We start from the raw sequence: 17,858 nt of genomic DNA, 5'->3' as shown, positions 1-17,858 counted from the left end.
CTCCAGTGAAGTGTTCTTCAAGTCACTGATGGCTCAGAAATCTGATTAGCATTTGTGGGGTAGGATTAATGCTGGAATGGAAGTTATAATATGTAACTTAAATTTCTCCTTAAATGTCAATGGTAATTATTTGATATTGTCTCTTTTTCATACAACATTTTCTTCTAGGAAATTGTCTCCTGCATTCCATCAAGCACTACTCTCTTTTTGTCGAATGTCAGCAGATAGTCGTTTAGGATACGAGGTAAATTATACCACCTATTTCCACAAGTTTTTAAAAACATTCTACTTTTTTTCTTCTTTTTAGTTTCTCTTCTACAGAAGCATCTGTGATAAGGCTATATTTCAAATGCAAATCCATTATTTAAAAGAATGCTGTAAGATATAGTTCCTAACATTTTTAACTTTTAAGTAAAGTAGTTGATTATTTCTGGTTTTTGTATTAACATTAAAGTGACCTTTTATAAACTCTGTTTTTAGTAGTATGTCTAATGACAGCATCTCTTAGATATAATTCAGAAAACCAACTTAAGTGTACACTGTTTATATATTAATTGTCTATTTAAATTACTCCATTATTTTCATTTCATTAGGAGTGGTTATGTCCAATAGTTGAGTTTATTAGCTTGCATATTAGTTTTTCTCAACTATTTTGTATTTATTTTTGCAGATTGGTCTTGAGGGGGTATTTTATTATTATTGTTTTTTCTTACCTCTGTACTCACTCCTCCTTTTCTAGCTGTTTTGTGTTTCATTTCACTTGACTTCCCATGGGCTTGTGTTCCACAATGCTATTGAGAAGATCACAGAGCTAGTTAGAGGATGGTTTGGGTGCACTCTGGCAATCCTCATTGTAAGACTGGATCACCTTCCGTAGCCTACGCCTTGTATTTCCAAGTTCTTTGTACAGATTATCACTATCGCTACTGGTTGTAGCTTTGTGAGCATCTCTTCATGGACAAAAAGAAACATTGAGGCTGCCCTACTCCTGTGCTATCCCCCCTACTTGTTCCCAGAAATGAAGCCCATTAGGTCTTCTTGGCTTCACCCTTGATTTTAATGGTATTTTAAATCTGTTTCTAGCCCAAAGAAATATTGATGTTGATTGGAGCACTGTTGCTGTTGTTGTTGTTATTATAAGTTAAAATATTGGAATGTGTGTTTAGAGCAGAGGTGTCAGAACCTAACAAATGAACTTTGCTATATTATTGTGCACAGAAGTTCTCCACTATCATTGTTTATTATTTGGTTTTCTAGGTGTCTCGTATTGCAGATAGTGAAAAAAGCGTTATGTTAATGCTGGGACGCTGCCTGCCTCACATTGTTCCCAATGTGCTATTGGCAAAGAGGGAGGTAAGACACATAAAAGTATTTTCGTCCCAGTAATCCCATCATGTTGTCCATTTTTTGTCATTTTGAAGTTGAGTGTTATATTTTTATTTTCTTAAAGTCTATTACTTGCAATCATATTCTTACTTTTGTGCATGCATCTCTGCTCCTAGAGAATGGTTTTACACCTCTGTCAGGTGAGTTCAGTAAAACTGCATGGTATTCATGTTTTCCAATTTTGCTTAAAGCATTGTTAGCTTCTGCAGCACTAACTATTACTGTAGGTCCATTTATGTGCCATGAACACTGTCTGGTTTTCACATTACCAGTTAACTAATTATCTGTGCTCTTGGTATGATATGCTTTATTTGTCTACAGAAATGGACACTCTTTGTATTGAAAATTAACAGGGATGAATAATATAACACTAGTCATAAATGTACTTACAGTTGCTGATTATAAATGTGTTATTATGCTCATTTGGCAATAAATCACATTTCTCTTATGATAGGATAGTTGTCATATTGACTACAACAACTTTTTAAAGTTCCTTTTTTATTTTTCTTACAGTTAACCAGTTATTGACAGATGCTTTAAGTATCCAAAATACATTTGCAAATATATTTGAGTCCACATAGCCTATGTTATGATCCATAAACACTATAGGAAGTTATCTTTATGGTTGTATTTATAAATTATTATTAAATATAGTTATATTTAGTCAATAAAAGATTAATGGGAAGTTATCTATAATCTCATTTAAATGACAGTGGATTATTTATTTGCAGATAATTTAAATTATTTTATTGAATTCTGTTTTTGAGATAAAATTTTTGATCAAAAAAATTTTATAAAGAATAGATGAAGAATATTTTAGAGTGTATCATGTAACTTTCTATTGTCATTTTCTTAATATTTACCACTGATTTTACTCATAGTTTCTGGGACCTACAGTACATATAGGTACATAATGCATTGGCAAAACCCATTTAAAGCTTATTTTCAATTATCCATTTAGCACAAGAAATTAGTACTGATCCTCAAGAAAACATGTAGAGCTTTAAAATTTTTTATCCCCATAGGTATTTTTAATAAAAACAATTAAAAAGATTATTTTCCTACGATGGCTTTATTTTTACCTAATTATTTTAAAATAGTCATAAGATATTAATAAGTATGGAAAGTCTTATATGTCTTGAAGGATCAGTGTCCAATTTCAGATTGTTTTGCAGTTCTGCCTGGCAGAATGGTGTTTGAGCTTCTTTTCCTTTTTTAGCTTGTAACATAATCCATGTAATGTGTTAACGTTTGCATCCCTTTTACTGTATTTCCTTAATATCATCTTTAGAGTATTACAGAAATCTAATTATTATGAAATTCAGTTTTAGCTTTTTTATTTTAATTTGTCATATTATCATAAAAGACTACCACTAAAATCTGATTGTACTGCATGAAATATTTATAAATTTGCATCATCAGTAATCAGATACGTTATACATACAGATTATATACATATATGCACACATAGAACTAATTTGTGGTATGATGTTTACTTTTCTGGCTGATTTTAAATTTTTTATAATTAAAAATATATAATTTCATGAAAAACTGATCATCTATCTTTGTTCATTTAATTATTTGTATGTTTTATCAGAAAAGTTGCCATTTATAATAAAATGAAATTATATTTCCTCAAAATTAAATTGATAAATAATGAAATATGTCTTAGAGTATTTAAAATCAATCCCTAGGCATAAAAGAACAAAACATTTTTTCATTACATCTCTTGATATTGAATTACTTTTTAATATTTCACCCCTATTTCTTCTTATAAATCTAAATATCTCTATGGGGAGACAGAGTTGTTGTTGTTTCTTTTTGTTTGTTTGTTTTTTGGGGTTTTTTTATTTGAGGCAGGCTCTCACGCTGTCACTCAGGCTGGAGTACAGTGGCACAGTCATGGTTCACTATAGCCTCAAACTCCGGGTCTTAAACATTAAATCTACATTTTTATAAAACTCCTGTGATTGAAGGATTAATATTTTGACTTCTTATTTCTCATATTTGGTATACTCCTGTCAGCAAAAGCCTTTTTGTTGGTATTTAAATAAAATTTAAATGTTCTTTAGTAAACTGAACATAGTAATATCTTGGCTGATTAAATAAAGCATTAGAAACAGGGTTTAATGTTTTGATTAATATGTTTACATGGTTTAACTTTTTTTAATGTAAAAAAATGTACAATGAAAATTCCTTTTTTCCTGTCCTTGAGCTTCTGTCCCATATGCAGTCAATTTTGCTAGCTTCTAGCAAATGGTCAAGTCGTTTGACCATTTTTGAATTTGATTGTTTTTCTTCATGTTTTTGAGTTCGGGGTTTTTTATATATTCTGGGTAGTAAACCCGTATCATATATATGATTCGCAAATATTTTCTTTCATCCTGTAGGTTTTCTTTTTACACTCTTGACCATATCCTTTGATGGGCAAATGTTTTCCATTTTTATGAAATCTGATTTATCCATTTTTTTCTCGTGTTGTTTGTGCTTTAAGTATCAATTTTAAGAAACCATTGCCAAATCAGTGTTATAGAAGATATATATATGTATATGAATATATATAAGAGCTAAAGCTATAAAACAATTACAAGAAAACATTTTTTATATATATTTAGGTCAATGATTCATTTTGAGTTAATTTTTACATATGGAGTGAAACAGGGTCTAACTTTATTCTTTTCATATGGCTATCCAGTTATCCAGAAACATTTGTTCAAGATAAAAAATTTCCTCTTTTGAACAGTCTTGCTACTTTTGTCAAAAATCAGTTGGGCCTAGATTCTTCGGGTTTATTTCTGGACTTTCAGTTCTGTTCCATTGGTCTGTATGTCTAGCCATATGCCACTACCACACTGTTTTGATAACTGTTGTTTGTAGTCAGTTTTGAAATTGGGACATATGAGTCCTCTAACTGCACTTCACTATTGTCTGCTCAGGGTCCCTTGCAGTTCCATATGAATTTGATGCTCAGCTTTTCACTTCTGCAGAACAGGTCACTGAAATCTTTATAGAGATTACATTAAATTTATAGATCTCTTTGGGAGTATTGTCATCCTAACAACATTAAGTTTTCCAGTTCACGGACGTGGAATGTCTTTTTGTTTTTAGATCTTTAATTTCTTTCAGTAATATTTTGTAGTTTTCAGTGTACAGTTCTTTCACTTCTTTGGCTAAATTTATTCCTAGGTATTTTGTTCTCTTGGATGATATTGTAAATGGAATTGTTCTTTTAATTTTCTTTTCAAAAAAGGAAAGATTTATCCTGATTTATCAAAACAACACTGGTCATTGTGTGTTGATCTTAAATCTTGCAACTTTGCTGCATTTGCTTATTAACTCTAATCATTTTTTATGGATTCTATGATATTTTCTACATATATAGAATCGTGTCATCTGCACGTAGAGAGATAGTTTTGCTTCTTCTTTACCATTTAGATGGCTTTTATTTTTTCCTGTTGCTTAGTTGCTCTAGCTAGGACTTCCAGTACAATTTGGATGGTAATGTTTTGAGAAAGCAGATACCCTTGCCTTGTTTCTGATCTTACAGGAAAGCTTCAATCTTTCACCATTGACTATGATGTTTGCTATAGAATTTTTATAAATGCCTTTTGTCGTATTAAGGAAGTTTCCTTTTATCCCTAGTTTGCTAAATGTTCTTATCATAAAATGGCATTGAATTTGCCACATGCTTTTTCTGCACCTGTTAAAATGATAATGTGATTTTTCCCCCTTCGTTCTACTGTGATATGCCTGCGTTATTAATACATTGCCTAATTTTATGTTAATCCACCCTCGCATTCATGAGATACATCCCATTTGGTGTTGGTTTATAAACCTTCTAATGTGCTTTTGGATCTGTTGTTAGTATTTTGTTGAGTATTTTTGTGTCTATATTAATAAGGGATACTGTTCTGTGGTTGTTTTCTTATCTTGTGTTTTGGTATTTGGTATTGGTTTTGGTATTGGGCTAAAGCTGGCTTGATGGGTATAGGAACTCTTCAGTCTGTTTCCTTGTTATATGCCTGTTGGGATTTTCTACTTACTGAATCAGTTTGGTGATTTCTGTGATTCTAGGAATTAGTTCATTTCATCTTGATTATCTGATTTGTTGATGAGCAGTTGTTCATAGTATTAACTTATTTCTTTTAATTTCTGTAACGTCGGTACTAACATCCCTGCTTTCATTTCTGATCCTAGTTATTTGCATCTTCTCTCTTTTTCAGTCAGTCTAGCTAAACGTTTGTCAATTTTGTTTCTCTTTTCGAGAACCAACTTTTGATTTTGTTAATTCTCTTCATTGTTTTTCTAGTCGATGTTTCATTTATCTCTGCTCTAATCTTTATTATTTCTTTTCTTCTGCTGGCCTTGGATTTAGTTTGATCTTTCTGTAGTTCCATAAGACATTGAATTACTGACTTGAGATCTTTTTAAATACAGGTATTTATAGCTATAAATTTCCCTCTGAGTACTGCTTTTGCTATATCCCATTAGTTTTGGTATATTGTTTTCATTTTCATTCATCTCAATGTTTTCTCGTTTACTTCATGATTTCTTCCTTGAGCTATTGCTTATTTAAGAGCATGTTGTTTAATAGCCACATATTCGTGGATGTTCCATTTTTCTTATGTTACTGATTCTTAATTTCATTCAATTATAGTCAGAGAAATACTTCATATGTTTTTGATCTTTTAAACTTACTAAGAATTACCTTTGCCTAACTTATGGTCGGTCCTGGAGAATGTTCTGTGTGCATTTGAGAAGAATATATATTCTGCTGATGTTGAGTGGAGTGTTCTGTATAATTTTATTAGATTTAGTTGTTTTATAAAGTTTGGGTTCTCTATTTCCTTATTGACCTTCTGTCTAGAATTTCTGTGCAGTATGAAAGTAGGGTATTGAAGACTCCAACTATTATTGTAGAACTGTCTTATATTCTTTCAGAGATACTTTGTGCATGTATAAATTCAAATATGTGATCTCTTCCCCATGATTTAAACAAATGATACCATATTCTATGTACTATTCTCTACTTTGCTGTTTTTATACTTAACATTAGATTTTACTTTTTATATCATGATATAAAGAACTTACTATTAGTGTTTTCAAACTTTGACTACACCTTCAGTAAAAAAGATGTTTTACGTCATGTATCAGTACGTACTTACATATATAAAACTAAAAGTTTTATAAAACATAGTAAAGACAAGCAATAGCAAACACGATTTTATAAATATTTTGGAAAAGTAAAGAAGAAAATCCTTAAATAAGCAATTTAAAAAGAAAAACATGCTGTTCATGACCCTTCAACTGATTTTGTGACCCACTGTTTTAAAGATAGTATAGGATAAAGATTTAATCAAAGCTGTCCAATAAATTAAACTTTTTTAAATAGAAAGCATGATGAATATAGGTATTAGCATTATTTGTTTTTCTTTAAAACAGGAAAAAGAAAAAAGTAACAACTTTACTCAATCTTCAGGTTACAATTATAATATTTTTTAATTCAGTGTATCTTATTTTAAATCTAAGATGCAATTGGTTGTAACAGTTATGTTTCTTTAAGAAAGAAAAAGAATCCCAATTGAATTATGGCATGCTGTCTATCGTAAGATATACCCATATTTCAAAGATACTAAAGTTTAACAAAAATATATACCTCTTAGATTCTTTGAAATAATGGTAGTCTCTTTTTACTAACTTATATTTTAAAGTCAAATATTTATCTCTACTGTAATCTTTATTATTTCCTTCTGCTGGCCATGGGTTTAGTTGATCTTTCTGTAGTTCCTTGCCTGTTCATTTTGGGAGACAAAAATAAAAGATGGACTGATTTTTTATATGTGGCTTACATAGCAGTTCATTTTAATGGATTGGTTGAGGAAACTTGAATCTTTTGAGCCAAATTATAGAACAAATATCTTTATCATTTGATAAATGTATATAGTAAATAAGCTAAAGTTGTTGGTTTTTCACAATTTCTGCTTTAACCACATTTGAAGAGGAAATTCTATAATTAAAAAATAAAATTTTATGAAAGATTACTTCAAGTAGCATTTTTGGTAATCATATATCAAAATTTAACTTTCAGTTTCATTCTGTGCCAAGGAAATATATTCTATCAGCTAGCTAAGCTGGAAAATCAAAGGAGAAATCTGGGGCTGAGATGGGAGTGGAAAAGAGGAGAGATTTAATAGAGACCAGCTTTTGGGATATTGGAAGTCTTCCAAAATTATATTGTGATGATGACTGTACAACTCTGAATATGCTAAAAACCACTGAATATACACTTGAAATGGATGAACTTTATGAAAGATGAAGCATATCTCAATAAAACTGTCATTGAAAAGGCAAAAGAGAAAACCACTTATCTCAGTAAAACTGTAACAAAAAAGTCAAGGGAAAGAACCAATTCCCTAAAAGTTTTTAAAGTAGTTGGTACCTCTACAGTCCTCCCGTCTTATGAGAAACTAGACTTTGATCTTTTGCATTGTCATTCATGTTTCCTTCATGGAAAACTTATGAGTAATGATCACCTCAGAGAATCATAACTCTATGAGATTTATACAGTAGTAGAGTGGATAAGTGTAATAAAGTAGATAGGTAGTTTTGACTATCTTCTTTATACCTATGTGATGTTGGCATGTGTGCATACTTAATTTTGTGAGTAAATCACATTTCTTTAGCAATAGTGAGACTTGAGGTAAGGTTATTTAAGTACTTAGGTTTCCTAAAGATTGAGCCCCAGAAATTATAGATATTTAATATTAATAATTCTAAGAATAGGTATTTTTAGCAGCCCTTGAATTGTAAAACTTTTACAGAGGTGAGTAATCTTTTTTTTTTTTTCTTATGTGAGTCTTTGTAATGTCTGTCTTTATTGGGTTTCCTTTTTATATGAACAGGAACATACTGAAAAGTTTCAACTGAAAACTTAAATCAGAGGTTGTACGCTATCTACAGACCAACAAAGGCTCACAGATAGGTTTTGTTTGGCCTACTCAGTAATGTTAAAAGTGATGTGCTAGTTATCAGACTTTTAAAAACTGATATTTTACCTAAAAATACAAAATTTGGGCTTTTTTTGAAAACTCCTAGTCTGAAGTTTTCCTCCAGTCTAAGAGCACTAGACTTACATTTCCAAACGATTTTTTCAATTGGAGCACAGTTCCTGTCCCCAGTAGGTGGGACATGGGATCTCTAGTTAGCCACAGTTGCTGCCCTACTTTTTAGCCCCTAGTCACTAAAACCCCATGTTAGTACTGTTTATCATCATGTTTGCATTATTGTTTTCCTTATACCCTTTATTTTACATGTTTACATTACCTTCTTGACCCTCCTTGTCTGGTACTGATAAACCTTTTGTTTGGATTCCTCCATGCCTTCTGTGCTATGTATTAAATTTTATACACTTGTATCTTGGCTGATCCGTACCCTAATTTTCACATTATATCCAAATGTAATATATATTTGGATAGAAATATATTTGGATATAGTGTAATGTGACAATTAGGGTACGGATCAGCCAAGATACAAGTGTATCTTGTATCTTGACACTAAAAGTAAAATAATGTCTCATTATATTTGGATATAATCAAAATAAAAATCCAAATAAAATAATAAGTAAATATGATATCACATTATATTTGTATATAATCTTGACAATTAGAGTACTGATAAGCCAAGGATATCTTAGGTGCTTTGAAACAGATATTTCTATATTGCTTATTGTCTTTCCTTCCTTCTTCAGTCATTTCTACTCCACCCCCAATTGTTTTCAGCATAGATTCTTTCCTTTGGATTATGCAAAAGAATTATCTCGATTTGTTTAAATATAGATATTAAATATTGAAATTTAAATTTCAAAAGATTACCATTGACTCAAAGAAAACCATTTTCTTTTTTTATTTTTTTGGATCACAGGGTCTCACTCTGTCACCCAGGCTGGAGTGCAGTGGCGCGATCACAGCTCACTGCAGCCTTGACCTTCTGGCCTCAATAGATCCTCCTACCTCAGCCTCCCAAGTAACTGTGACTACGGGTGCACAGCACCACACCCAGCTAATTTTTGTATTTTTGGTAGAGGTGGGGTTTTGCCATCTTGCCCAGGCTAGTTTCGAATTCCAGTCCTCTTCTATTAATGAAATCTAAAAATCCTAGAAATTCTGCAGTAGGATTACTATACTGATTTTCTCTTTAATGATCATAGACACTCTTAAATATTTCACTTCAATACACATTACTGAGTACTCTCTATGTTGCCAAATCATGTTTTAAAATATTAAAGATTCCTATTGCTGAAAGTATGGATATATTAGCTGGGCACAGTGACACATAGTTCCAGCTACTCAGGAGGCTGAGGCAGGAGGATCTTGTGGAGTTCTAAATAAGGAGTGGGAGTTGGCCTGGCGAGACTGAGGGAAAGCAAAAAAAAAGAAAGTGTATAAGCTGGCCGGGCACGGTGGCTCAAGCCTGTAATCCCAGCACTTTAGGAGGCCGAGACGGGCGGATCACGAGGTCAGGAGATCCAGACCATCTTGGCTAACACGGTGAAACCCCGTCTCTACTAAAAAATACAAAAAAAAAAAAAAAACTAGCGGGGCGAGGTCCCAGCTACTCGGGAGGCTGAGGCAGGAGAATGGCGTGAACCCGGGAGGCGGAACTTGCAGTGAGCTGAGATCCGGCCACTGCACTCCAGCCTGGGCGACAGAGCAAGACTCCGTCTCAAAAAAAAAAAGAAAGTGGATAAGCTGTAAGTCTGCTTTTCTTCATGGTCCAGGACACGTAGCCCTCCTATACAAATAACTCACGGTTTTCCTGCACAAAGCTATCACCAGACACCTCAGCCAATAGAAAAATGCAAGTTAGCTCACTGCAACCTTGGCTTTATCAGTACTGCACAAAGCCCTCTTCAGCACACAGCATGAGCACCAGCAACTTTTTGTCTCCTTGCAGTTAGCTCCTGTCTTGCTGGTCTGCCCTTTCCTTTCTTGCAATGTATTTTCCTACTTTGTCTAATAAATCTGCCTTTCTTTACCCACAACTGTCTTGGCAAATTATTTTTACTGCTCAGAGCAACATCAGCCCCCGATAGTCACTGCCCTCAACAGATCTCCTGAGCCCAGGAGTTTGGGGCAGTAGTGTGCTACGATCACGCCTGTGAATAGCCTACTGCCTTCAAGCCTGGGCAATATAACAAGACCCAGTCTCTTAATAAAAAGAAGGAAATGCGGACACATAAGTTTATTATGTGAAGCAGAAAAATTACCTCTTGGATCTGATATTACCCAAGTCATAGGTATTTTCTTACCATGGTTATTATTTTAATATTATATGAGATATTAAATCTAATATGCCTAAGGATTTTTTACTGCTCTATTATTCTCATTTACATTTAGTCTTTCAAAGATATTTTTAGAACACCTTGTCTTCTGATGGAAATTTAATCACCATTTTTTAAATGCTGTATTCAGAATTATAAAGAAAGTTTTAAGACTGTACTTTTTCAGTGTGAGAGGTGATGCCAAAGGGAGAATATTGATTCAAGTCTATTAACTTATGAATAGTCTGAAAATGGTAAATACAAACTTAGTAAATTCTGGTGTGGATTTATTAGTGTTTCAAAGGCTTGAAAGATGAATTTACAATAAATGGGAATAAGTAACAGACATATACTTATGGAATCTATTATTTTATTTTAATAGCAATACAAATAAAAGTTATAAATAAATGGATAATGGAGAAATTAGCAGATTTGGGGCCAGTCTCAATCTAGCAATTATCCTAATCGTGTCCTTGCTGGCTCTGTCAGAAACAGACCACTCCTTCTGCATGTTTCTTCCTCACTTACTGGACCTCTTCTCAGCTCTGTGTTGCTGTAAGAGGAAGAAGCCATCCGGCATCCTTTACACTCTGAGTTGTAACTGCCATAGCCGTAATATGCCAAGGTGGACTACTCTTGTTGGCATGGAATAGCAACCAAAAATTATTGGCAGTGACTTCCCATATATTGTTAATTTGCCGGCAAGAAATAAAAGCTGATGGCAATATCAATTATTACTGTGATTAAGAAAAGTGAAAAGTATTTTTTTCAAAGTCCTAAATTCACAGAAATTTAAGGTTCAAGGAGACAAGGACTCACAAATACTTTCCTTCTAATATGTCAGTTTGAATTGATCGTAGCGACTGCTGTGTTGAACAGGCTTTTTTAGGCCATCTTTGCTTTCAGAAGGAAAAATTATCAGCAATAGATAAATTGCAGAATGTCTGTGAAGTGTTTTCCGTTTGTGCATTAATCTGAATTCCTACATGTTTCACTTTAAGAAACTGAAAGAGAAATTTGTGCTTTTCTTTAGTTTCTTTGGTACTAAGGAGTAAACCAAGGTAAGAACTCTTTCAGCTCCTGGGCCAGAGTTCTCAGTTTGGCACATCTGTAGCCATATTTCAGTTAAAATATTGTCCATATTAATGTATGACTTAAACTTCCTCCTTGATTAAGGATCACTAAGCCTCATGATAAAAAAGAAAAAGAAAATAAAATATAAGACATAAAGGATGAAGAGCAACACAGTTGTTTTTGTATGCTTGTTTTTGAGATGAAGTAAAAGATTATACTCTACATTTTAAGTGTGTGTGTGTGTGTGTGTGTGTGTGTGTGTTAGCAATTATAGCTGCTATCTTACCTTCATTTCATAACTTTAAACAGTATGAGAAGTATACATGTAGAGATGATGGGAAAGCAGGAAGGGGGATTAGGAGGAAACAAGATCTGACATGAAGACAAAGTACAAATAAAATTTTTAGGGCCTTTCTTGGTTTTCAGGCATTAGAATAGCTTCTCACTTTTTTAATGCTTCCAGAATAACTACTTTTCATCCTTATGGTTCTACTCTCAGTAGTATACCCTGATGATGCAATGTCTTAGTCCTCTCATTAGTATCATTGCCTCTCAGCAGCCCATATGGAATCAACTAAGGATTAGGGTACTCCTTGCTATTAATGATCTCCTACCCTAATATTGTTAAATTTCCAGCCAGACAGAATATTTACTATTTTGTAAAAGGTTGTTCATTTTCTTCTACAGAATCAGGACTAATCCATCAAGCATTACATTAAACCTCTAGGGAAAACATATAGGATCTATACATATGCTCTGTCTCTCATTCCCAGTGCAAAATTTTTTTTCCTAATTTTTTATTCCTTTTGAATTATTCACTAAGGTAAAACCTAGAGAGGTGCCCAAACAGGAAGACTGAAAATGGCAGAATAAATGTTTCACATTCTTTTTTTCTCAGATACATTCTTAGCTCGTCTTACCTATACCTTTGTAACTTCAAATTTAAGGTTTATAATAGATAAAGACTTTAGAAATAATAGAGAGAGACTTCTAGTCATACATTTAAGCTTCAGTTTCAACTCTTCGAAAAATCATCTCTTTCTTAGGAAGCATCTTCAAAGTGTGAAAACACTTCAACAGTGTAGACTTTTTATCATGCTTTTCTTCAGGTTACATTTTTTTTTTTAGGTTATATTATTACAGACAATAATAATCGTACATTATTACATAGTGATCAATTTCTATTTTAAATCTCTTAACAGTTTTCGGTGAGTATCAAGGCAGGTGGGAAAGAAATGCGTGTAGTCATTCTTCCCTTAATTACATCATAGTGATTTCTTTACTATATTTACAAAATATTGTTTTTACAACTTAGAGGATTTCTCACAAAAATATTGTATTACTTTTGGACCATTGTTCTTCTTAGATTTGAAAATCCACTCAAATGAAAAACATTAATATATTTTGAATGTACTTTAGTATAAAGAATTTCATCTTAATTAAAATGTAAAACAACGTAACTAATTTCAAGTATTTCTTAGAAATAAACTTTTAGTTCTTACTTTCCTACAAAATGCTGAATTTACCTCTGCATATTGAATGTGAAGAAAACAAAATATTGTTAAAAATTTATATTTCAACATCAAATATTTCTACTGATACTTTGTAATGGTACTGAGACGATTCAACATCTATGAAAGTGGTCTTTTTAATTAGGCACTGAGTCAAGTGCTAAGGGTACAAAATTATTAGATCTAATCATAAGGACATTATATTGTCCTTATAGAAGTGGGAACAGTGGTCTTTATTTTTTATTATCTTTTTAAGTTTTAAATTATAGTGGACTTTTGCAACTTTTGTTTAAAAACACTTTCAGAATTAAAATTACAGTGTCAGTATGTCACATAATGGAATGTTATTTAGTGTAAAAGCTAGTGGGCCCTTGGGAAGTGCTAGATTAAAAACCAAGGCTAGTTGAATCTTAAGCAATTTTTGTTATGTTGTTATTTACATTTCCTCCACAACCAACACATAAACGTTTTAGTGTAAACATCTCTTGAATTACCAACCTTACAAAATTAAAATTTACCCTTTTGTATATTGACGTTTATTTCACTTTAAATGTCCATTTAAGAATATCCTGGAGAAAAAAAAAGAATATTCTGCAATGTGTTTTTATTTGAAATTTTCCACCCTCATATTTCTTTAGGAGTTGATCCCCCTCATATTGTGTACAGCATGTCTACATCCTGAACCTAAAGAGCGAGATCAGCTTCTCCACATACTTTTCAATTTGATCAAGAGGCCAGATGATGAGCAAAGGTGGGTATGATTACATATTTGAAAAAGAATTACAATATGACTTACTGATTTCACTAATTAGGCATCAAGATTAGCATTTTAATGTAAAATGCTTTCTTTCCTTCCAGTATCTATTTTAGCAGCGCTGGAGCATTCCACCATCATGGATTCACTCCTTCATGGTTTCAAAACCTATGAAAATGCTTTTCAGACTATAATGTCATCATCAGGTTCCCTTTCCTCCTCACCTTCTCTTTTTAAAGAGACCTGGAATTTACTGCAACAAAGAAATAGATAATAGGGAAATCACTCTTAAGAAATTTAGCACATGCATAATAAATAAAACCTAAAACAAAAATAGCTTTCTAAAATATGTATAAATCCTACTAAGATCAGACTACTATAGATCACCTGCTATAGTCTACAAGTCTCATTGTTTAAATCTTTGAAAAGGAATTCTATACCTTCTCAAAATGTTAAGTTTCAGCCAGGCGCCGTGGCTCATGCCTGTGATCCCAGCACTTTGGGAGGCCAAGGCAGGCGGATCACCTGAGGTCAGGAATTCATGACCAGCCTGGCCTACATGGTGAAACCTCATCTCTTCTGAAAATACAAAAAAATTAGCTGGGCATGGTGGTGGGTGCCTGTAATCCCAGCTACTCAGGAGGCTGAGGCAGGAGAATCGCTTGAACCCAAGAGGTAGAGGTTGCAAATGAGCCGAGAATGCACCATTGCACTCCAGCCTGGGAGACAAGAGTGAACCTCTGTCTCAAAAAAAAAAAAAAAGTTAAGTTTCTCAAGGTGACTAGACAGATATAGGTACTGAAGGCCATTATCTAAATTATCTTGTATTTTTGAAGGACTAATTCAATTTCTTGCAAAAATGTAAATGTTCTCTGAAAATTGCAAGATAGTTACTTTTGTCTGAAAAAATAATCTGCCATTAATACACTTTTCTGCTTTCTAGTAGAGAAGCATCTACTACTAATTGATTAGATTATGCCCCAACCCTCTAGTGGAAGGGGGAGGGAGTGAACATATTCTAGCCAAATCATATGTTGGCTAGAAAACAACTCTTCTCCTCTGTTCTCCAAGCGCAACAAGTTCCAGGTAGGTAGCATAGCAGAAAATTGTACATACCTGATGACCTCCTCAGGCATTCTAATGTTCTCAAATAGAAACCTAACTAACCTTCAGTAAAGCAGATTTTTTAGAAAAGCCCAACTTCATCTGTCTACATATGTTCTCAATGATATTTTTTATGAATCCTGAGACCTATAAAAGCTCAAAATGCAGATTTTGCATGAAACCATTTATCTTAAAACATTGAGGTGCAGTTTTTATACACAAAACTTTCTATCTTCTTAAGAATTCTGTTCGTATGGCTTATTGCCTAATAATGAGTTTTGATATTCATGTAATCTCAATAAGTGTCTCGTCTTAGAAATATGTGTATATATATTCTATTTTGTTAGATTCTGAGCTACTTCTTAATGTTTACCTTACAATGAGATTCTCCCAACTGAAAGTAAGTGGAATTTATTTTTTTTCAATCTTGATTGTTGAGAGAGAGAAGTTCTAGTTTAAGGTAGTGATAGGTTGACATTTCTTCTTATTTCCTTCCCAAATTGGAATTTGCTATAAAGACATTTAAAAAGTAAAAAAAACTAACATTTCTGAAAAACAAGTTAACAGTCAGCCATTTGAAGGGCCTGAGAAAATTTTCTGTTACTCTAATTTCATTTAATGAAGCTGGCTGAGGAAGACCCTTGTAGTTTTCACTTTGAGAAAAGTATGTTTCAGTTGGCTAACAAGTAAGTAGAATGCACTAAGTCAGACAGACATTGTTTTTATCTAAGGCTGTCAGTTATTTCTGTCCTCATTCAGTCTGCTGTCAGTGTTTCTCTTTCTTCATCCATTCAGAGATTGTTATTCCCAGTAAATAAGAAATAGAGGGAGATGGGCAAATGGTATCTTTTATCCTTGAGTATGTGGTTTTACCACAAACAAAGCCAGATGAAGACCAGAAATAGCCCTAGAAGTACACAGTGAGAGTTAGTTTTTTTATATATGATATTTGGCTGAATTAAACTCCAGCCTACTTCAAATCCTGTATAGTATAAATTATCATCATTCTCAAGAGAACTGTGCATTGAGAAAAGGAGAAAAGCACACCTGGATTCAGCAGAACAACATTAAATTATTATCTCTTTAATATATCTGAGATGTCTCTGGGAGTGAAGCTGTTAACTGTGGCTCCTCCCTTTCTCTCAAAATGAACTGGAGCTGGATCAACTTCTCCTTATTAAAGATTAGTCTATAGAAAGCAAAATCCACATGAACCCCATAAAAATTGCACTTAACAGTGAAAACAGCAATTACGCTAAATTCAGAATAAAGGCATGTCTTAGAAAATGATGTATTACAAGAACCAGAGAAACATTTTGAAACATTATTTAATGGCCTAAAAAACAGGCAAGAATTCCTGGCTATTATAAACAAGAGAAGGGAGCCAAAAGAAATGTAGGCTTAGAAGAAAAAGATTGTCTGGAATAAGGAGAGCTAGCAGAATGAAAAAAAAAAAAAAATGCACTGTTTTCAAATTTATGTTGAATACAAAGTAATAGATTTGAGACTATTGAAAATTGAATCCATGTTTGTTATAAGTGATTTTTTTTTTTTTTTCTGAGACTGGGTCTCAGTCTGTCTCCCAGGCTGGAGTGCAGAGGCACAATCATGGCTCACTGCAACCTCATCCATCCCAGGCTCAGGTGATTCTCCCACCTCCCAAGTAGCCAAGTAGCTGGGACCACAGGCATGCATCACCATGCCCAACTAATGGTTGTGTTTTTTAGAGAGACAGGGTTTCGCCATGTTGCCCAGGCTGGCCTTGAGCTCCTGGACTCAAGTGATCTGCCTGCCTCGACTTTGCAAGGTGCTGGGATTACAAGCATGAGCCATGTGCCCAGCTGATAAATTTCAAATCTCAATAAAGCACGGTGTTCACTGGCCATTTGCAGAATTGAAGGATTGTTTGCCCAAACTTTCGTGGTCTCAATAATTTCCAGAAACTCTTCAACCATAGCTCATAATGTATCCTGATGGACAAAATGTAAATGTATATGTTCCTACAATATCAGGTCTTGACTTTTCTGTAAAATGTTTTGGAAAACTGCCAGTACCTTTGTGCATGGTATGAATAGTGTTACTCAACAGATTGACAGCCTTAATAGCATTTTGGCATTAATTACTGCTTCACTCAATGTAAGTTCACAAAAATGCATGTGTAAAGCTCTAGATACATGCTTATAAAAATGCATGTATAAAGTTTCCTCCATAAACTTTGCTACAACCCTTTAAACTTTTTCCTTATGAAGGCATTGTGATGAACTTAGCAACACATTTTATTCCAGTCATTTTGTTTTAAAATGACCAAGTTTGTTAATAATCCTCAGAAAGTTGGCTCCAGTAAACTCCCTCAACAGTTAAATCCCAGTTTCTCTTTAATTATGAAAGTCTTTGAAGTTTGAAGTTATATATAAATTAATAGAGGAAACGTTACCCAAATTTTTATAATAAGCAGAGGGAATACTGGCCCCACTCCAATGTTCTGCAATATTTTCATTCTTATTATTCCAATTACTCATTGGTTTTAGTTACCTTTGGACTTCTTTTTTTTTTTTTTTTTTTTTTTTTTTTATGGAGTCGCGGCCCAGGCTGGAGTGCAGTGGCCGGATCTCAGCTAACTTCGAATGTTTTCCTACCCTAATTTATTAATTTGGGTTGCTAAGTGTGATTATTTCTTTGTAAATACTCTAAGTTGTTTTTTTTTTCTTTG

General features: G+C 33.2%; 1 protein-coding gene across 1 annotated transcript in view; it reads left to right on the top strand.

The window, feature by feature from the left end:
* The window catches only part of KIAA1468 (KIAA1468 ortholog), a 123,470-nt gene that overhangs the window by 44,627 nt on the left and 60,985 nt on the right, over positions 1 to 17,858 (top strand). Inside the window, exons 9-11 of the mRNA XM_011964392.1 lie at positions 169 to 244; positions 1,258 to 1,353; positions 13,929 to 14,041. Of these exons, the coding sequence (XP_011819782.1) occupies positions 169 to 244; positions 1,258 to 1,353; positions 13,929 to 14,041 (285 nt within the window). The remainder of the gene's footprint in view (positions 1 to 168; positions 245 to 1,257; positions 1,354 to 13,928; positions 14,042 to 17,858) is intronic.

This window comes from Mandrillus leucophaeus, unplaced genomic scaffold, assembly GCF_000951045.1.
Source record: "Mandrillus leucophaeus isolate KB7577 unplaced genomic scaffold, Mleu.le_1.0 Scaffold699, whole genome shotgun sequence".
NCBI lineage: Eukaryota > Metazoa > Chordata > Mammalia > Primates > Cercopithecidae > Mandrillus > Mandrillus leucophaeus.
This window is presented reverse-complemented; position numbering and strand designations above follow the sequence as displayed.